The sequence below is a fragment of the Aulonocara sp. 'chitande type north' Nkhata Bay genome, linkage group LG9, assembly GCF_057382095.1.
Source record: "Aulonocara sp. 'chitande type north' Nkhata Bay isolate Kocher_YH1m ecotype deep benthic linkage group LG9, A_spYH_male_GT1.1, whole genome shotgun sequence".
NCBI lineage: Eukaryota > Metazoa > Chordata > Actinopteri > Cichliformes > Cichlidae > Aulonocara > Aulonocara sp. 'chitande type north' Nkhata Bay.
The window spans coordinates 26164126-26185604 of record NC_141352.1 but is presented as its reverse complement, the minus strand read 5'-3'; the positions used below and the strand labels follow the sequence as shown (position 1 = coordinate 26185604).

At 40.1% G+C, this 21479-nt stretch overlaps 1 protein-coding gene across 2 annotated transcripts in view; it reads left to right on the top strand.

Annotated features, from left to right (window-relative positions):
• LOC147322256 (collagen alpha-1(XV) chain-like) overlaps positions 1-21479 on the top strand; it is a 59671-nt gene that overhangs the window by 31036 nt on the left and 7156 nt on the right. The window contains exons 4-28 of one of the 2 annotated variants that reach the window (XM_086306738.1): positions 52-222; positions 979-1110; positions 7866-7940; positions 9123-9209; positions 10367-10490; positions 10833-10876; positions 11245-11415; positions 11582-11608; positions 11724-11777; positions 11906-11986; positions 12463-12510; positions 12612-12746; positions 14869-14922; positions 15260-15295; positions 18837-18971; positions 19313-19372; positions 19470-19505; positions 19706-19750; positions 20071-20133; positions 20520-20555; positions 20656-20739; positions 20827-20892; positions 21077-21139; positions 21251-21340; positions 21438-21473. In XM_086306738.1, the coding sequence (XP_086162864.1) occupies positions 52-222; positions 979-1110; positions 7866-7940; positions 9123-9209; positions 10367-10490; positions 10833-10876; positions 11245-11415; positions 11582-11608; positions 11724-11777; positions 11906-11986; positions 12463-12510; positions 12612-12746; positions 14869-14922; positions 15260-15295; positions 18837-18971; positions 19313-19372; positions 19470-19505; positions 19706-19750; positions 20071-20133; positions 20520-20555; positions 20656-20739; positions 20827-20892; positions 21077-21139; positions 21251-21340; positions 21438-21473 (1953 nt within the window). Of the gene's footprint in view, positions 1-51; positions 223-978; positions 1111-7865; positions 7941-9122; positions 9210-10366; positions 10491-10832; positions 10877-11235; positions 11416-11581; positions 11609-11723; positions 11778-11905; positions 11987-12462; positions 12511-12611; positions 12747-14868; positions 14923-15259; positions 15296-18836; positions 18972-19312; positions 19373-19469; positions 19506-19705; positions 19751-20070; positions 20134-20519; positions 20556-20655; positions 20740-20826; positions 20893-21076; positions 21140-21250; positions 21341-21437; positions 21474-21479 lie in introns of both variants that reach the window. The other variant, XM_086306737.1, reaches the window with a different exon arrangement.

The following is a 21479-nucleotide window of genomic DNA, read 5'->3' as shown; positions in this document are numbered from 1 at the left end:
CTCCCTTCCAGGAAAATATTAAAGCTTTTCTACATGTTTTATGTTCTTCAGATTGTACAATTAGGTGTGGCTTTGTCTGAAGTGGAGGATGGCTCCCAGAGAGTCGTACTGTACTACACCGACGCAGAAACAAGAGGCCGCACCCAGGAAGCTGCTTCATTCAAAATGGGTGACCTGACAGGAAGATGGGCGAGGTTTACACTCACTGTGCAGGGCTCAGAGGTGATTAAAGATGTTATGCTAATTATCTCTTGGTGTACTCTATGCTATGTTAAAGTGGGATTTGGCAACTTGATTTGTAACATAACCTCGCCTTTCTTTCTTTGTGGCCAAGCTATTTGAAACTGAGCTGTGTGACTGCTGTGCATCTGCGCTTCATTGCACTTTGTGGATAAATCCAATTCCTTTCTGCACATAGACACTATATATAAGGTAGATATACCTTCAAGGTCTGAGTCACAAGCATCTTAAACCTGCATTATTTCTTATGGCCAGCAGGGGGTGACTCATGTTTCTAAAACAAAGTCTGAGATATAAAAGTTTATGGAAAAATGATCAATCAGCATCTTTATCTGTGACCTCAGGAAACACTTTCCAGAGTTTGTGGTCTCAATCTATAGTTTAAAGTCCTGTTTTGCGTGTGATGCTCTTTTTGTAAATTATATTCTGCAATAGAGTCAAAAGAATGGATAAAGCGTGATATTCTTTAGGTCAGCCTACCTTGTGATTGGCAAGTTGCTACTGTATTGTCATATTTGGTTTTAAAACACCAACGTGGCAACAGGCTGCTAAATAGTTTTCTCGTTTTCAGACCTTACATGTGAGTATTATGTCACAAAATTCAGACATACACTTACTGTGTGCCTAAATGCAAGGAATAAAGATGTTTGCACAGATCATCTGTTCCATACAATTACATTTTCCTTTTTTTTCATATGGTTTTAAAGCTCAAGCATGTGCACTTGTCCCAACACGTAGGTGCGCCTCTACATGGACTGTGAGGAATACCACCGGGTTGCCTTCATCAGGAGTGCTCAGCCTCTGACCTTCGAGTCCAGCTCAGGGATCTTTGTAGGGAACGCCGGGGGTACGGGCCTGCAGAGGTTTGTGGTAAGTGTCGATGTGTGCGTGTTTGTGTCCCTTCTAGCCACGTGAGCGCTTCGGTACTTCCTACACTGTCTTTTGTCAGCTCTGTACAACAGCTGCATTTCTGCTGTGCTTATTCCTCATCCCAAGCGTCAGTGGGTTTGGATCAATGACTTTGAAATGAATATTGAATCCACAGCTAGTTGCAGAAACAAATGTGGTGTTTGGACAGTTGCCGACTTTACATCTGAGAATGAACACAATAGTCTTCGTTGGCAGCTTTACGACTGCCACGGGAGGCGAGGAATGAATGACCAAGTGTACTCATGAGCACTTCTTTGTCCTATGAGAGCTCCTAAATGACAGGCTGCTTACTTACATATGTGCACCAGGGCTAGTAGTCTCATTTTTGAATGATTTAAACTGAGTGCACCTGTGATTACGGCTGCCAATTCTTTCCCTATAAAGATGAGAAATCAAAAAATAGTAAATATTAAAGGGTAGAGGCTAAAATCCCTCACGATAGTTAAAAATATCCCTGTGCATTTATAGCAAGTACGTGTTATCGAGAAGTGCTGAGAAATCAAATTCATGTGCAACGCTGGCCTGTGCAAGCAGTGCTCTATAAAAGAAAATAAACCAGTAAAAGCTTCAGCACTTTCGTCCCCATTATCTATGATTTTTTGTTTTGTAATTCTGCTTTGTTCATCACATTGCGACTGCAGATATGATGAAGAAAATAGCTTTTTTTTTTTTGCATATCTATGGGGGAAATAGTTTGTATTAGTGTGGGTCAGAAAATATCTGTTATGTCATCAAGATAGCTATCTAAAACATCTTCAGTGAACTGTCAGAATATTACATTTTAATAAGAAGAGACCTAAGTTCATTTTAGAAAACATGCCAACAGTACTTTTCCCGAATAAATCAACCCACGACCGGTGGCTGAACTAGAAAAGCACACGACCTGTGACTTTAAAAACAAAATATAGTCCTCTTCTTTGCCACTTTTTAACCTTTTGTTCTCGTGAATTCTTTTTTTATCCAAGTTCATGAGACGAACAGACTACAAGATGTTCCATTTCCACAACAGTGGAAAGAAATCCTTATCACAAAGCAGCTTTTGGGTTTTTGTTTTTTTGGGGGGGCTCTCTGTCATTAAGATTTTATTTGTGAAACGTGAGGAGAGTTTCAAAGAAATATAATGAGCCGGGGAGGCAGAGTGTGTTTATTCAGGAATTTTTTTGGTCTCTGAGGGGAGTTCATTTCACCGCTGAAACAATCTGTTAGGTTTCTCCTACCCATTGTGGTTTAAAACCAACGCTGACGTACGTACATAGATCACCAGGAGCTACAGTTTCATTTTAGATGTAAAGCAACCTCGCTCTAGCATCATTTCAAATCTTGTATATCTTGGTCTGTGTTTAATTTATGAATAATGATTTCCAGCAACCCTTTCAGGCTGTCTAAAGTACATAAAGTGATGTATTTAATAGAGGAGGACTTATAGTGGTGTTATTGTAGCTTTAAGGGCAATGCAGGGTTATAGACCATTAGAAATGTGAGGCTTCTTTCCCCTGCAATTCAATTTCAGTGTCATTTTAATTGAGACTAAATTACTGCTGTTTTATCCCATGAGTCATAGCTGCTGACATCCTGCCAAAGCCTTGTGGAAACAAAATATTTTTTGTAATATCCTGACTAAAAATGCCAGTGTAGCTGCATTACAACAACTTTTAGAAAGAGCAAAAAGTTCCTCTGCTTTCAGTGTTTCTTGTGCCACAATTCCATTGTACGTACAATTTCTATTCTATTCTGTTCTATTATTTTACCCAACTTAAGGCCACATACTGTACATCTACACTGTTTAATATCAGCCTACTGGTTGCTAGCAAATTATAGTTACCCACATTTGAAGCCATTTCACTTTGTGATGTAGGACCATGATTAAAATATTGACAAAAGTCTTTCACATTGGCTGTATTCGAGGTTTCATGGAAGTGGAGAATTTGTTTTAAACATTTGCTCTCTGATTGAACTGTTGGATTGTTTGGGGAAGATGCGAGTAACTTTGCAACAATCAAAAAATGGCAAATTCACTGTAGCAGCTGCTTCTTAGGCTAAAACTCAATCGATTACAAAACACAGAAGTCTGAAATTAAGGCTTCTTTTAACCTTGAATATAATGCACAAATAACGCACAAATTTCCCCACTGTGCGATCTATCTTATCTTATCTTATCAGGATACTAAGGCTAAGACCTGCTAGCCAATCAGAACTTTGGCTAGCTACAAACTTTGTTGTTACCGTCATTGTTATTGCCCTGCTTGATGAACAGTCTGTGCCATGTGGGTTTTTGTTGTTGATATTTCTCAACTCTTTATTGCTGACTGTACAGCTCTCTGCAGGTACTCAGGCAATCTGTCTAAAAGCGCCTGATGTCAGATGGGGGCAGTATTGGAAATACAGAATGTGGTGCAACCATCTGTGAACTACTCTTGCTTTTGTTGTTGTGGTTCAATTAGCCAGCTGTGGATTGAAGTTGTAACATCCAAAAAAAAGCTTAATTAACAGTGTTAAAAAGATGAAAAGTTTTTATTACAGCCACTGTCCATACTTTTCTTTTTTTCTGTTGTTGAGGTTTTTTCACTCTTTTCCTGTGTCAGGTGAACTTTCCTAACACTGCATTGCCTGTCTGGGCTCAACCAATCGGCATTAAATGAACGCAAAGCGTCATCCATGTCGAGCACTGTGCAGTTGGGATTTTGGTGCAATGCACAGGAGCATGTTTGTGGTGGTTAAAACCCCTCTACATAGCCTCTCCATAAGCAAATACCTCAGCAAACGTACACGACTGCTGTAGCATAAATTAAGCATGAATAAATTAAGTCCTATGTAGCGTGTATAAAGCTGGACGATATCACCACTTGGGGCTCAGAGTTGTTCTTTCTCTTGCCAATAAACTCTTTCACTCCTTTCTTGGCTCTCTTCGTGCATCCTCTCCTCCCTCTTTCCTCATCTCTCAGAAAAAGAGGAGCAGAAGTAACTGTCTGTTTCCAGCTGTTCAACTTTCAAACTGATCCTCCACCAAAACGATGCAGCAGCGGCTCTTTGCAGCACTGCACTACTCCACAGCGTTACATGAACACACAAAAACAAATAAATATCTTCGTCCTTGCTGAACCAGTTACTCATATGTTAAACTGGCTTCACTGAACCACAGGCCATGTAGGGCGCAACATAAAATGTGTGTTGGCCTTTAACACAGTAGTGCAAAGTGACCTTTTGGATGTCTTCTCACATGCTTTGGCCTGTGGCAGCCATAGTGTCCAGGGACTGCCAGTAACTGCAGGCACACAACAGTTTCTCATCTCTGGCATCTGAAAAGTCCAGTGTCTGTCTGTGAGCAATAACCAGACTTCAAAATATATATAAACAGCCCCGATGGTGCATGTCATGCAGCATGCGTGGCTATATAAACTAGAAGCTGATATGTTGCAAAATACTTCAGCTACTGTGAAGTTTTGAAGATACATCAGTAACAGTTTAACAAAAGAAGTCAAACAGACAATGTTTGCACTTTCTCATAGATGAGGAAGCATTAAGTGCAATGCCAACAGCTGCATGAAGTTATTTATCTCCATAGCAACTGATCAGACTTTTTCCACTGTGATTCACTCACAGATGCACTTCTATATTAATTTACAGTCAATAGACAGGGTATATTTATTTCTATTCACTTATAATTAAATATAAGAAGTCATCTTGTGATAAAGCGTAATAACAAAACGTTCAAACAAAAAAAAGCAGAAATACAGGTTTTAATGTTTGTATAACTAAGCAGCCAAGTGCACAACCACACTCCTGTTTATACAAACTTTTGTTGAAATCATCTGACTTTTGTGAATTTACTGTAGAAACCAGTTGAAGCTTGACCTCCTTTCCATCGGTCATTTTCAATGCACCCGACCTCATTTACTAACATCTTCAGCTCACTTTTAGACTGATTTTGTTTACATTTTTAAGAAATGAAGTTGCTAGTACTGCTTTGTTTTGCAGTGTACCATTAGCGATACTTTTCTTGAATTTGTGCCGGGAATAATGTCTGTTTACTGTTGTCTGTTTTGTTTCAAGGGTGACTTATGACAGAAATTTAACACTAGCTGACTATAAAGGTTTGAGCAGCACATGTTTATCCCAGACCTACAAACGTTCAGATGAGTCTGAGGTGACACCTGTGATGCTTAGTTGCTAGACCTGGATTTAAAGGAATGAAAGGCTAGGGCAATTAGTCAATATATTAAGCAGACAGTATAAATGGTGCAGCTTTGCAGCAATTTTGGTTGGTTGGTTGGTTGGTTGATTTGTTGGTGCACTGGTACTTAGGTTGGTTTTTTCACTGGTTCATTTGTTTGTTTGTGGGTTTGTTGGTTGGTAGGTAAAGCTTGTTTTTTACACCATAATTATATGCTCTGCTACAAACAACTAACTGGTGCTCACCTGTTCGATGTGCTGTGTGTTCAGTTGTCGCTGCTACAGACAGCCGTGCGTGGTGGCGAGCATTTGAAAACTGCAACCAGAAACTTGCCGAGAAATTCTCCAACTGCTTTCCTGTGTTTAAATTCACGTAATCAAAAAAGTTTTTTACAAACTAACCGACTAAATCATTCATCCATGTGGCTGTGGCTTTAATGTAGGGGCAAATCCACATGTTGTAGTCGTTTAAAGGAGGCGGAAAAGGTTGCGTGGCACATTCTTTGTTTGTTTCAGATGTGTTGTTTACTGCACCAAGCAGATGTCTCTGATTTGGTTCACTATCCCCAGCTCCAATCCACCCTTCCTTCTCCTTCCTCTCTGCTTCTCCCTATATCACTATTTCTCACTCCTTTGCCGCCATTAAATTTCATAGGCTGTCCTTCATTCCATTAAAAACAGCTGTTTGTCATCTGGCCTGATCCCAGTATCAACAAACTTGGCTGAAATTGCCTTTAGCAAGTATTTACAGATGCAATAAGAAGACAGGACCACTGACTCTGATTTAAATGACCTTTTGTTATACTATGAGTGCACTGGTCCTTGACCGAGAACTAAATAAACCCACCTTTAACCACCTTTGATATGCTCCTTACATTGGTAGATAATGGCTTAGGATATTTGGCTTACTGTGTGATAACTTGTCAGAATTATGACATGTTTATCATCAGCTGCAATCACTGAACATGTGTGCGCCTTTATATTGTTCTCTAATTTCTGTTCATTCTAAAACTGCATTCCTTCCTTTATGAGTATTTACAAGTATTTACAGCAGACCTCACAAATGACACAATCTGCATAAAGCGTAATTTATCATCGTTTCCTAACAGCAGAAGAAAGCATGACACGTATCCTTCCCATGATAAAACAAAGACCAGCATAAAACAACTATATGTGCTGACAGCTCTACAGTCCAGCGAGGGGCTTGGAGGGCATAAACATGTCACACATTACCTCCAAGGTTCTGCAAGGATACCTTGCTGTCAGAGCGCCCCTTTACAAAATAAGAAACCAGGTGCAGCTATCTCTGTGTAAGTGTAAAACCATCCATTAAATAGTCATAACCTGCATTTTAAAATGATATAAAATGACAAAATTGGTCACCAAAAATTTCTTTCTAACCAAATTTAGTTCGGATTGGGAATGGGACCCTTCTCTAGAGGTTACCTTTCAGAGTCATCCCACATATTGGCTCAAGGTTACAGACAAGTATGGACTGTATACGAGAGACTTACCAAAATTCAATATTCATGAACTTCCAAAAAGAAACAGCCTTTTTTAGAATGAAAGGTTTAAATGTGCTGCATTATTTCACAACCTTCCAGTTTCCCTCTGTCGGCCTCCAGAGTATCCTGGGACACCATCCAAGACTGTGGATGAGCTCACATACAGCAAAAGAAAAAAGTTGCCCAGTTAAAATAGCTCAGCTAATAACGCTGTTACATGTCTCTTCAATTCAGTTCAATTCAGTTCAATTCTCATCAAAATAACAATTTAGTTGCCTAAATGTGCTCAAGATCAATATATTATCATTAGTTGGGTAATAATTTAAGACATACGACAGCATTAGCTACACATGCTTATACTTCACAGGGCCACAGGGGTAGAGACTGGCTAGTCTTGGGGGAGTCATTCCCTACCTTGTTTCCACAGGCCTTTTAAATGTATCCATCATATAATACTTTCTGTGTTCTCCCTTTGTCTACATGGTTTCTCTCTGGGCACTCAAACTTCCTTCCTGGTGGAGCAATGGTTATCTGTCCCTCAGTGATAGCCCTGTCCAGGGTGTACCCTGCTTCTCGTCCTATCACAGCTGGGATAGTCTCCAGCCCTCTCCTCCTCCTTGATTAAGACAAAGAAAATTGATGAGAGGATTATATAATTGTATAAATACAGAAAGGATTTGACATAGCTTAATCTTCTGTGTTAATTTGCCACAAGTAAATATTAAAATTATGGGCTGGTGCTTTAAGGTTGATGGGAAAATTGTCTTTGGAGCAGATACAGAAATGCACCTGTTTCCTAGCCAGATGTTTGCAGCAGTGTTGAATGTGTGTGTTAATGTGTTCAGTGTGTATGCATTATGCGTGCTAATGAGTGAAGGAGAGACAGATAAACTGTTATGCAGACAGACCAAATTAGTGTGTGTGTGCGCGCGCGTGCAAAATGTCCTCGGAGCTTCTATAAAATTTAATGACAGAATGAATTAAATTAGCGTGCAATATAACACGAACTCTCCTCTCCAGGGCTCCATCCAGCAGCTGCTGTTGAAGGCAGATCCCACGGCCCCAGATGACCAGTGTGAGGAGGACGATCCTTATGTGAGTCTGCATGAAAACACTCGAAACTGAGAAAAGTTCAGCTCCTCAAACGTCTCTAAAACACTGCAAACTTGGAACTATGGCTCCCTCTGCTGGTAGACATACAGTACTGCATAAAATTCAATTCTGACGCCCGCATACATCATTTACATTTAAACATTTAAAAGCATAAACCATCATGAATCCATTCCACCTGCTTTGGTGCAAATGAAAGTGACAGCGGGTCAAAGCAGCTAGATTTTATAATCTTGGCCTACTGTCACACTATATATTTTTGACTGACAAAAAGTCATTTCACACATTTTTTTAATCATTTAGAGGTAAAACTTTAAATATGAAAATGTTCAAAATGTCATAAATGTACCTGTTTTGTAACTACAGTGGCGTTACAACATACAGGATTGGTGTAATCATAAATACAAAGTCCAGCTTAATATGTGCTTGAAATTATTTAATTTGCTTGTAATTCCTCTTAAATCTTGGTGAGCTGCCCAGTTTTTCTTCTATTTGCTTGCCTTTAAAATCTTTAAAGAGCACTACATTTAAAGTAAATGTCTTAAATTACACGCATTATCAAGCCCACTACCGGCTATGGAGATAAATTTTCCTCAATAATATTGTCCTTTCTTGTGTTAGCAAGGTAACAAAATATACTGAGAAGGAATATGTAATCTTGTGAAACAGAGGTTATTTTTAGGAAAAGCAAAAAGCAAAAGTCATGACCTTTACAGGGTGCTGTAATATACAACATAAACAAGCTCTCTCTCTCTCTCTCTCATACACACACACACACACACACACACACACACACACACACACACACACACACACACACACACTGACATTCCTGACCGAGCCACAGTCAGTCTGTCCTGATAATGTTGTTTAGAACATTAATCATTTCTGATATCCAGTGTTTGTTTGTTTGTTTGTTTGTTTGTTTGTTTGTTTAAATTAAAGATAAGTTTCAGTGAAAAACATCAGTAACATGTGAGTAACCGTGGGAACCAAACTCTGGAATAAGGCTGTTTTGCTTATGTGTACATTTGGCCTCTTTCCTCATTTAATTTTCACTTCCTGCAGCTAAAAACTCAGATGGAATTTTGGTCTGCTGAACTTTTCCAACTTTCTCTGTGTTTTGTCTTCTAATTCCTTTTATCCTGCTCTCCTTTTCAACTCCAGGCCTCTGGCTACGGGAGCGGTGACAATGAAAATTTGGAGGGTAAAGATGAAGTGAAGAAGATTGTGGAGGAGAGAGAGTTCACCATGGTGTGTGCACTGTTGTTTTGTTTTTACCCCATTTATTTGCGCAAGCGAGTCACAAATGAAAAAGCTTCTGTCCTCTCAGTACCTGTGGAGACACCAAAATGATGATAATTGCTGCCAGCTCTGTGCAATCTGTAATGAATTTATGCAAATAATATCACATTACTATGCTTAAGGAAATGGCTTCTAAAAAAGCCCACTAAAAAAGAAAAGAAGATGGCCAATGTGTCATTGTATAGATAAGTTATGTTCCCATAGTGATTTAAAATAAACCTGTTGATTAAAACTTTAAAAACGTAACTTAATATTAAGACTCAGTCCACAAATCAATTTTTAGTTGATTTTTTTAGTCATTTTCTGGGAACTTTAAGCTACAGAGTCAAAGACACTTGAGTTTTTGGTGATTGTCTTCCAAGAAACTAGCTAAGAAACCATCTAAAAGTGCAGATAAGAGAGATTTCAATCACACAGATCACCATCTGTGGTCCAAGTATGACTTCACTGATGTACATGTATTTCAGTCCCTTTTGTATGAACACACAATCCAGATGTGTGCGACCTCTTCTCCAGGCAGTCTGAGCTACTTAATAAGCGTCTCCCTTGGACACTCAAAGGCCTGTCAGACGATGGATTAAAATCAAAAACTCTCTTCAGGAAAGAAAATGATTTACAGCCTTTTTTCCATCTGCAGTCATTTCTATTTATCATTCATGAGCAAGACAGCGGGCTTTTCTAGGCGTGCGGTCATGACATTTTATGATCGCAGCAGATCTTGTAGACGTAATGTTGGAATACTCTAAGAAATGTGTGGAATGAGGCTGTCAGTGTGACACTGTATTAGGATCTGATCTGAGAGCAAACATTTCCTACCATCCGTGGCAAACGCTTCACTTTCTTTCTTTTTCTTGTTTGGTTGTCTGTTCACATATACAGAGACTCTTTGTTGAATTATGAAAGAAAAACAAAAGAAAGGCTCTTTAATTAATCCACAGCTGCAGCTATAACTAGTGTGCTGTAATATCCAGATTGCAGAATATTATGCATTTAAAAATATAAAAAATATGCAGTTTAGTGCTGAAGGTTGGTCTAAAGATGCACACTGATTTCTTTTTTTGTTTGTTTGTCTGTTTGTTTGTTTGTTTTACCATCGTGGTTATTAGCCAGAGCTGGCCCCCACTTACATTGTGATCCCACCTCCACCCACTGAGATGCCAACAAGCGATGACGAAGATGACAACTTTGAGGAAGCTTCTGGGCAGGAAGTGGAGGTGACCACGGTGCAAGGTAAAATGCATTCATGTAAACGTTTTAATGTGGTCTCAGGAACTCTGTCCTGTGGCAACAAACAGCAGTTATCTGCCACTTAAAATATATATATATTTTCAGGATTAGACCAGTGATATAGCAAAATTATTTCATGCTTCCCTTCGTTTGTGCTCCTCCTTCGTTGCATTTCCAAGAGTTTCCACCAGATGTTGCTGAAGACACAGTGTAGCTTCCTTTCCTTTGTTCGTATGATCCAATGCTCAACCTTTTCATCTGTGCTTTATTCATCAAATCCACAGCAGTGCCATTTTTAATGTGCTCAAACATGCTTGTTTTTTCCTTTTTCTCTTTATGTTACAGCAAAGTCATTTCAGACAGGTGCTTCAGTTTCCACACCTGACACTGTAAGTCAGAATTATCTTCTGAATTTATATAACATAAATGTGTCTGTTTCAACATATTATGGGTTAAGATCATTACAGTTTTTATATAATTAAGGCAACAGGTCTTTAAAGGTCTGTAAAGGGGATGGTTGGTACTCTGCTGTAACTCTAGACGGGCTGGAAGTGACGTGGTTGATGAGGTTAACATTAAATGTGCTTTAAAGAGAGAGAGAGAGAGAGAAAACGGAAACTGTTTCCTGTAGAGCAAGTTTGTCCCACTTACTACAGCTGATGCTGCCCTATTTTTTTCCTTTTATTTTTTTTAAATTAGTGTGACTGCAGTCTACATAAAAAAAAAAAAAAAAATCCTAACTCCTTAGTCCCTCCAGGTTTATCCAGGGCAGAAAGGGGAGCCAGGCCCAGCTGGTCCCCCAGGACCTCCAGGCCCTCCAGGACCAGCCTCAGAAGAGGGACAAGGAGGGGAGCCTGGACAACGAGGCCTACAAGGACCACAGGGACCCCCAGGCACACCTGGACTTCCAGGGAAAGATGGACACCCTGTGAGTTTAACCTGCACGTTTGTGCACTGAATTTGAGGCATTCACAAGCTTCTATTTTTAAACAATTCAGACGTCCGTTCACGGAGCACAGGATGTTTTTTTTACTCTGTTGTGTTGTCAGATTTAAACATGATTGATTTGCTTTCTGTTTTTGTCTTTTCTCCAGGGAAGCAAAGGGGAAACTGGTTCACCAGTAAGTAAAATCCTCCTAGTCTTTCAAATATATAGTTTCCTTCATGTGGAAGTTATTATTTAATGTCTCAGAGGGGAAATCTCATGTGCACTGCCGTGATTGTCATCTCTCTCAGGGAGCAAAAGGATTTCCAGGACTACCCGGAGAGTCTGGTCCTAAGGGAGAAAAGGTAAAAACCTTTAGGGTGGTTACAGAAATTTTAACATGGACTTATAAAATTAAATATATAATTAAAGAAATAAGTAAGTAATCCTTGAAATGTAGAAAATAACACAAACTTTCTTCTGTTTCTCTCAGGGTGATCCTGGTGTTGGACTACCTGGCCCTCCGGGTCCTCCAGGACCTCCAGGGCAGCCCAGCAAGTCCTCCGTGTTCCTGGTCAGTCATTTATTCATTTTGTTCTTAGTTTAAGCAAAATCAGGTGTGCTTGATTCATACAAGGAACTAAAATTAGCTCCAGTTTATTTGTGAAATCCTTGTTTCTGTTCTGTATACCTTCATATACGTGAACTTTTCATGTAGACACTGCCCATATTCTATTTCCAAATGTTGATATGAATTTGTTAGGTTGTATTTTTTCTGGTGTGATGCTAAAGCTAAGTCACATTTGTTGCAGCAGAAATCAGATCTGATGATACGCCCATCGTTTTCATTATGTTCCTCAACATTTTTACACAGCAGTGATATTCATACTGGGGATGAAAATAAATATTTTAAGTTGAAAATAAAATATTTATTTATATATTGTGGAATGAGAAAAAAAAGGCTCATTATGTTATAACCAACCATAACATTTTAGTATAAGTGACTTACCTTTTGACTAAATGAGGGGTCATTGCCTTTGTGTTCATCAGGAGGGTTCTGGATTTGAAGACTTTGACAGTGACACAGAGATTATTAGGGTAAGTGAAGTTGCTTTCTCTGTCTCTGTATACTGACACTATAGTTTACCTGTTTTACAGAGCATTTTTCCCATAACTGTAATGTTTTCTTGTGTTATCAGGGTCCCCCAGGGCCTCCAGGTCCCCCAGGACTGCCAGGGCCCCCAGGATCTCCTTCTGAGGACATCTTTTCTGGACTACCTGGGACTCCTGGGAAAGATGGAAGGGATGGAGCAAAGGGCGAACCTGGACTTCCTGTGAGTTTTACCTTGGTCCATTTTCTGTTAGAGCCCAATCTAAATGCAGCAGCTTAAAAATACTAAATGAACCAATATGTTTTCTACATATTGTAAACTCTAGCAGCTCAAGTATTATAGTTTATACAGGCTCAAGTTTATACAGTATTATGGTTTCTTTGGAAGGACAAGACAAACACTGAAAATGTAATTTCTTTAGTAGATTTCACATCTGCTCTCACATAACAAACTCATTTGTCATTTGCTAATTTATGCTAAAAGTTAAACAGGAGGTATACTCTAACTCTATTAAAACTCTTTCAAAGGACCCACCTGACACACACAATAGAATTAATTAAAATCAAGAGCAGTTTTTATTCAAAACAAAACAAAAACATAATTTTGCATGAAACATTTCTGTGATTAAGGTTTTTTTGAAATGCATCTTTCTTTTAGTCTTTGCCTTCAGAACATTCATTTTTGACCTGGGTTCTGTGTTCAGGTGTCTGAGGAGTGGTTTAGTGGCTCTGGGTCTGATTCAGAGTCAGGGTCTGGTCAGGTACAATGGGCTGAAAAGACAGTATTTCCCCCAATGCCATTTAAAATGTTCATTTACTGCTTTCCTGCCATTGCTTGATGCACAGAATGAACAAAGATTGTATGTGTCTGCAGTTAAGACTTAGTGGTTCCTCTTTTGAAATACATTACATACACTAGTTAAATTGTACAGTACATAAACATATCTGCCACCTCATTTTATAATCATGTGAAAAATGAAGTTTTCCCAGCACGATGGAATTCTATGAAAAATCAAGTACGTCCTTACTACTTTTTATAAGGTTAATGCTAATCAAATGCACCTGATTATTTGATCATCATAAAGTGTGACCACTTCTATAAAAGCAGAAGTTGGTAGTTTGTGGGTCTGGTGCAGTCAGGTGTGTGTTAATACAAGGTCACAATCTTCCCCAGTGTGGATGTCCCAACAATTTCACCACAAGGTCTGACCCAAGCGCCACATTTCAGACTCTACAAGCCTCAGTTAGTATATTAGATGTTAAAGTTTGTGACAGTAAGGTTGAAACAAGTGTGGCTTCTTTGGAAGGGTCACCAAGAGAAAACCTATTCTCTCTAAAAAAGAACATGGCTGCACGGCTTAGGTTTGTAAAACTAATCAAGAGTTCTGGAACAATTTCTTTTGGACAGACAAGACCAAAGTAGAGAAGTCTGGTCATAAAGCGCAGCAGGACATTTGATGAAACCCAAATGCAGCATATTAGCAGAAACATCTCATACCAACTATTAAGCACAGTGGTGGAGGGGTAATGATTTGGGTTTGTTTTGCAGCCACAGGACCTGGACACCTTGCAGTCACTGAGTCATGAACTCCTCTATATACTCAAGTATTTATTGAAATTATTTCTCCAATGGCTAAAGCCAGGCTGAAATTGTGTTATACAGCAGGACAATGATCCCAAGCAAAGCAGCAAATCTACAATATAATTATTGCAAAAGAGAAGGATTGGGTTGTTGCAGTGGCCTGGGCTTAGTCCAGACTTCAACCTGATTGAAATTCTGTGGCCAGAACTGAGAGCCTAAACAAACGTCGTTAAATCATGTGATGTACTTTGTTTTTCACGAGACTACATAGAGGCTTGTGAAAATGTTTCATTTTCAAAAGCTTGTATTTGCACCCACACACCAGTAAATGGATCAGGCCTTTCTTTCCATTATCCTCGCAGCTTTTACGGCAGGAGCTAAAGTGATGAACAACAAGCGCTTGAATTTGGTTGCAGCTGTAGCATCTGTTGGTGGAAATGTGTCTTTTTGTTTTTTTTTAATTATAGAAGCTCTTACTAACAGTGTGAATGATATACTCACAGGCATGGAGTATTCACTGCAAGGCTGCTTTGGTTCATGAAAGTTTTATTCACTTCAGACCAAAGAGGCTCAAGAGCTTTAATATGTTCTCATTTCAAACGGCTCGCTTTTATGAGCTCACACCAAGCAGCCCGCTTTTGTCCAAAAAATCTGAATAAGAGCCACAATTACGCAAACTATGCCAACTCTGTAATACATGTACATGTTATTCTGGTAAATCCAAATTCTTGAGGGGAAAAAAATAATTTTGTTACACTTGCAGGGAGTCAGTGGAAAAGATGGCAATCTTGGGCCTGCTGGGGAGAGAGGAGACAAGGTAAGGCTAATGATCAACATATATTGTCACTATTTAAGACATGGATCTAAGAAGAAAATCCTCTCACTGGTTTTGGCTCTCATTTGTGTGTTTTCCAATCCTCAACCTTTAGTTTTAGCCCTCTCTGATTTCCCTAGAGAAGGCCTCTAAGTGCTCTGTTAGCAAAAACAATTAGACAAAAACTCTATAACCGCCTAACACAAAGAGCCTCTTAATGAGATGCCCCAATGGACCAATAAAGCCAAAGGGGCTTGAGTGTAAACAAGTCTGTATTGCAATAGCCGCTCTGTTTCCCCATTAAACACGAGCTAACTCTATTTCATTATGTTTTTAACAGGGCGAGCCTGGTGTGAGTGGTCAACCAGGACCAAAGGTAAGATTGTTTTGTTTTTTTGTTTTTGTTATTGTTTTTTAATCCTGTCCTGCTGGAAGGTTTTGCAATCAGACTTGTGATCTGAATGCATGGTGGTGCCGAACACATTTAGCTTTTGCAAGAACAGCTATACAGAATCTCTATAGGCTCCTCTTGTTCATGTGAATCATTTATCTGCTTATTTATTCATTTATTTTTGTGTTATTTTAAATATTAATATTATATATGGATATGACGATGTCTAAGTCAAGACAGGCAAGAGAAAAAAAAGTGGTGGTGGTTTGGATGGGGAGTAGAAATGGGATGATAGAAACAAATAGAAATGCACAATGTATCGCCAACTGCTGCATCTGTAAGAAACAAAGAACAAAACAAACATACAGCACGTGAACACAAGACATTTGATAATACACAGATACATGAATCCACAAATCTTCCTATAATGTGTGTGTATGAGTGAGAGAGACAGAGAGAGAGAGACGGTGAGTGTGTCTTTGTCACAAATGTATTTCATAATGAGGGTGGGAAGCTGCAACAATACCCACCAGAAGCCTGAAGGCATGCAGAGATGGAACCAGGACAACCCCCAAGACGGTCAAAGACCTGAGGCCACACATCTCTGTGACATTCACTTGTCCATCCCAGGAGGAGAAGGAGAGAGGCCCCAGATGGGGTGCCCACAGCCAAAGGGTGAGAATCCCAGAGAACCAGAGGTAATGGGCACTCGACCCTGCTAGAGGCTGGCCACCCTGGTACGAGCCGATAGCAGGGTCCCAGGGTTCCAGTGCCCGAGGCGCCCAGGACCACCTGGCAGCGCCACTCTTCCCCGACATGGTGGAAGTCCAGGCCAACCTGTGCCACCAAGGGAGCGGGCTGACGACCTTCACCCACTCACCCTGGGACCAACAAGCACAAGTAGGGACTGGCAGAAAACCACTGGCTCAGTGGGCACCCTCATTCCCCAAAATCTGCCATGATGTTAAAGAAGGTTGACCTGGGGTCAGCAATGTCAATGCCCCGGAACACTACTGAGTCTGGGTCAGCACCCACCACCCCCACCACAAAGAGTGTATTGGAGTGTGCAGATGAAGACTCCTCTGGAGATGTGTGACAAAGTGAAGGGGCAAGACTAACTGGTCTGGGTCCAAGACAAGATGCACCCAGTATAGTTGTTCTGTCTCCTGGACGCTCCACACCCTTTCTCATTACATGATGAAAAACTTTGTATTGTGTTCTGATAATTATCTGGATTTTACTAGGGATCAGGAAAAATGAGTAGTTTATTTGAACAGTAAGATAATATTTTGCCCTACATTATTACATCTCCTGCTTTCCATAGAACACGTGTCAAGAAAGACAACACGGAGAACAAAAGAGACACACCACCAAGGAGACATAGATGACAGAAAAACTAGAATACAACTCAACTAAATCCTGACTAATAATAACAGCATAAGATGTTGTTTTAACATGTTTTCAATAAAACATAAGGAATCAAAAATACAAAATAAACCCATAACGCTGGGTCACAGACCAAGCCCCGGACAACATGGTGATATTCCTTTCAGGTCATTATTATCTAAATATGTTGCCCATTTCTTTTAGAAATAATTAATGAAGTTTTGTTCTTTTTTTTTTCCTTTTTTTTCTGCCACCTGTCTCGTTTGGTTCTTTAGACAATAATTCTGATGGATAAAGGCCAAGAAAGATGCCCAACGGATTTACTATACCAAGTGGACCAGCCCCGCCTTGCCGTACTGGTCCATTTGATTGACCTTTTTTTTTTATTGTTTATTTTATTTTATTTTATTTTCAGTTGTTACATACATGACTGGGGGAAAGGAAAGGGAGAAAGAAAGAGCGGGAGGGAAAGAAGAACAGCGGGGAAGAGAGACGGAGATAAAGGGCACAAAAACAAACAAACAAACAAAAAAAAGGTGGGGGGCAAAAAATACATATATATCAATCACCTGGATCACCTGTTGAGAGGGAAAAAAAGACAGAAAGCAAGCAAAAAAGAGAGCAATATAATAAACAACATCATTGCGGTAATCTATGTGTAAATACTAAATATTGACTATTATTGCACAGCACGTAAGATCGACAGCGCACAGTGTGCTTTGAGGTAGCAGCAAAGGAAGGTGTCGTTTGTGTCCGTGAACACCTGTGTGTAAACCTGTGAGCATGAGCACACTTGTATTCAAAAGGTTCCTTCATGTAACGATCTGCTAGAGGGTGTGGGCCATAGCCCCATCCTGGTCCCTGGATCTCCTCCAGGGACCAGAGACCCCCAGAAAGCAAGAGTCCAAGGAAGACCAACGGAGGGGCAACTGTGCCACTCTACCGATAAGAGCTGAGGAGAGCCCCAGATGAGGGATCACCCAGCAGCCGCGGAGCAGAAGCCAGAGAGGGTTGCAGTGATGTGCCCCTAAGCTCCACCGGCAGCCAGCTGTGCCACAGTGGACCGAGCCCCAGGCCCAGAGGCCGAGGGCACTCCACCCCGTCCGAAGGGCCACGACCGAGCCACAGGCACCAGGCCCCGACAAGCCGCCACCGGGAGTGAGCCGGTGCATACCTGAGCGCCCAGCCCATGAAGTGTTGTTCTTTCAGTAATGATGTAATAAATCTCCAGCTCCTAATTGGTGGCGTGACTCTTTTCTGAATTTGATCGTTTGTGATATCGCTCATAATGGAGCTGCTAACTAGAAAGTAGTCTAAGCGAGATTGTGAGTGGTTTACTGGTAAAAGGAAGGTGTAATCCTTGAGAGTGATACGTACGCCAAGAATTGTAAAGACCAAATTCACTCTTGTATTATTTAAGAATGATGGACTTCAAATTCCTTTGACTCACTGCTGGATTGAGCCTGTCAATTTCTAGGTTGAAGTCTCCTCCTCCTAGGTTGAAGAAGCACGCTGTCAGAATGATCTGAGAAGGAAGAAGGGAAGGAAGGAAAAACTAGCAATACACAGATGCTATAAATCTGCCTTCTGAATCTGCAATAGTGTTGCTAACAGTGAAGTTTTTGGGTTTTTTTTTTGCTTATTTATATGGCTACGCTTCTTTGTTTTGAATTGTAACAGGCTGAGAACACGGGTGGGAACTGTGGAGAAGTGAGTTAGGGTTAGTTGAAAGACGATGTCTGCCCGTGTCATTTAATCTGTGCTGAAGTCGATTGAAATGTGTTTTTTAATCTTTTTTTAAATTACTTTTAAAACTGTCAAAGAGTAAATCGGTAGAGAGAGTCAGTAATAGGAATGTGTGCAATTTGTGTTTTTTCATTCCGTCTCACAATACTACAGCATAGCTCTGCTCACTTACCTCCCACAAAAGGTTAAGATCTGCTCATTTTGCTATTCATTATATTTGATACATTGACAAACCACCATTATCGATATTGGCAATCATAATTTTGCTCACTTTTTCTGCTTGCATTGAGGCAAATGGTTTCTTGTGCTATGTTAAAGCAACTCCTTACCTGCTAAAATATTTTTTTACTTTTAAAAGTAAAAAAAAAAACAAAAAACATTTTGTCTCTTTCAGGGAGATCAGGGCCCACCAGGATTCCCAGGTCTACCAGGAGCAGATGGTCCAGAAGGGCATCCTGGTCCTAGGGGTCTGCCTGGTCCTCCTGGCCCCCCAGGGCCTCCAGGAAGAAACTTCATCCCAGACTTTGAGGTATAGTGTGTTTCACTACTAAATGTATGGGGATAATATATCTAATGTTTTGTCATTTTTATCATTAGAAAATCATAAAGAATAATATGCAACTTTAGCTGATATGAGTATTGATTTGTTTGTAGAACTAGAGCATGATGACAAAGAACGTATAATAACTATGCATTGTTTAACCCAATCTCCCTGTAAACACAGAAACAGTGCAAATGAATTGTCCGTGAATGCTGCAGCGTGTGTGTTATAACAAAAGTTTTGATCATTAACTGTGCATAAATTTGATGTGAGCCCTCGTTTCCAACAAACATGTTGGCTCATTGCTAGATGCCTTTGCACTTTTTTAGGACATGGAAGGATCGGGGCTAGAGGCCGCTTCAGCAGCGACATTACCCAGAGGTCCACAGGTACAAATGTGGCACGATTTTAGTGTATTATCATTTTTGCATTTCACGAACGGCTGCTGTTATTACCCGAGGTTTGATTTTGGTTTGATTTTCACAGGGACCTCCAGGACTCCCAGGACTTCCAGGACCCAAGGTAAAATATTTGTGTGTGGGTCCATGTAAATGGCTCTCCCTGAAAAATGTTCTCAGGTTAAGTTGGATGGGTGAACATTTAAAATCTAAGGCCTTGGATGGCATTCAGTGATGCATACAATAAATTGCTGTTTTTGCTAAATGCAATTTGTTTTTTTAAATCTAGATTTCTTTATTTTGTCTCCTTCATCCTTTTCATAGGGTCAAGATGGTTTTGTTGGTGTTCCAGGAAAGCCAGGACAAAAGGTTAGTCTGCTGAAGATATTAAATCAGACAAGCTTCTTGAAAGTCTGCTTGCTTTAGGTCCATAAATGACCATTAAGTAAAAGTCCTTGTGGTGAGAGGAGATGTTGGCTTTAGGCTGCATGGTGCTCTAGAAAGTAAAGATTCTGTCATCTTACAGGTTCACAGCCAACTTTTGGATTTGGATTGGAACATTATAATCAATATCATTGATTTGGTTATTTATCAGTTTTTCAGAAAGAATTCCTCAGTTTTAAGAAGACAGAAATCAAGTCACCTTTTTACATCATAATGATGCTTATTTTTCTTCATTCCTTCTGCAGGGAGAGCAGGGTGTTCCCGGGGACCCAGGCATTCCTGGTACAGATGGACTGACTGGGGCAGAGGTCAGTGATCTAAATAATTCTGACACATTTTAATAAGCAGTGTGCCCTTTTTTTAAAGACTGATGCTTAAATAAATGATGTTCAGTCAAGCTGTAAATTATTTCAGTCTGCACTAGTTTGCATGCATCAGTGACAACAGATGTAACTCAAAAACAGCATAAAAAGCCGTAGCTTGGGTGGGGTTGGGTTGCAAAGTAGATTGCAGATGCAGCAGCAACTGGAGAGTAAGGTTAACCAACTTACAAAATGCAACAGTTATATATGTGTCTTTTGTTTATGTTTTTTAAATGATTTTACACATACTACATTTTTACTAGTCGGAGAGAACAGACACATATTTAAGTGGCACTAAGAACTACAGCTAATGTTTAATCCTGTGTCTGTAGGGACCAAAGGGGGACAAAGGTGACCAAGGACAAAAGGTGAAACCATCAACAAGTTGCTAGACAGATACTGCATACATGCACTGCTATGTGCTGAAAGGTAAAAATGTCAACTATTTTATTATTTTTTTTATTCCAGGGAGAGCCAGGACAGGATGGGCGTAGTTTGCCTGGGCCCCCAGGACCACCTGGACCACCAGGAACCATCATCAACCTTCAGGATGTAAGTAGTGATACTTTTGGTGACTCTACTATTTAAACATTAGTGATTCTCTGTCTTACTGTTAAAACTCCTTTTCTCTGTCTTCAGCTCTTATTGAACGACACAGATGGTGCCTTTAACTTCTCAGGGGTTTTTGAAGCTCAGGGACCCGCTGTGAGTACCTGACCAAAATTCACTGAGTGTAGACCAAATGCATTCTTTCTAATAGCAACCAGAGGGCGACTCTTCTGGTTACAAAAAGTCTACTGGAATACCATCCCACTGCTGTTGCTCTTTGATTTATTTCATTATATAGATTATCAATTATTCAATTGTGAAATCTCATAATTATTTGCAGGGACCAAAGGGTCCAAAGGGTGACATGGGATTGCCAGGTTTGCAAGGACCGCCTGGACTTAAAGTAAGTGGGATGTACATACAACATGATTTGTTTTCTGTATGGACACTATAATGAAAACTATCAGGAAGTTGCTTTTTTTTTTTTTTTAAATGTACTTGTGTGTACACACAGGGTGAAAAGGGTGAGCCAGGATTTGTCATCTCAGCAGATGGATCCATGATGTCAGGCCTGCCTGGGCCAGTGGGACCCAAAGGATTCAAGGTTATATTGCACTTTTTAGACCTAACTCCCTGATAAAGTTTTCTGTGTATGTGTATGAAGAGTGCAGGATGGTACATAAATATAGCTTTGTTTGCAGGGAGAGAACGGTGTACCAGGGCCCCCTGGAATTCAAGTAAGT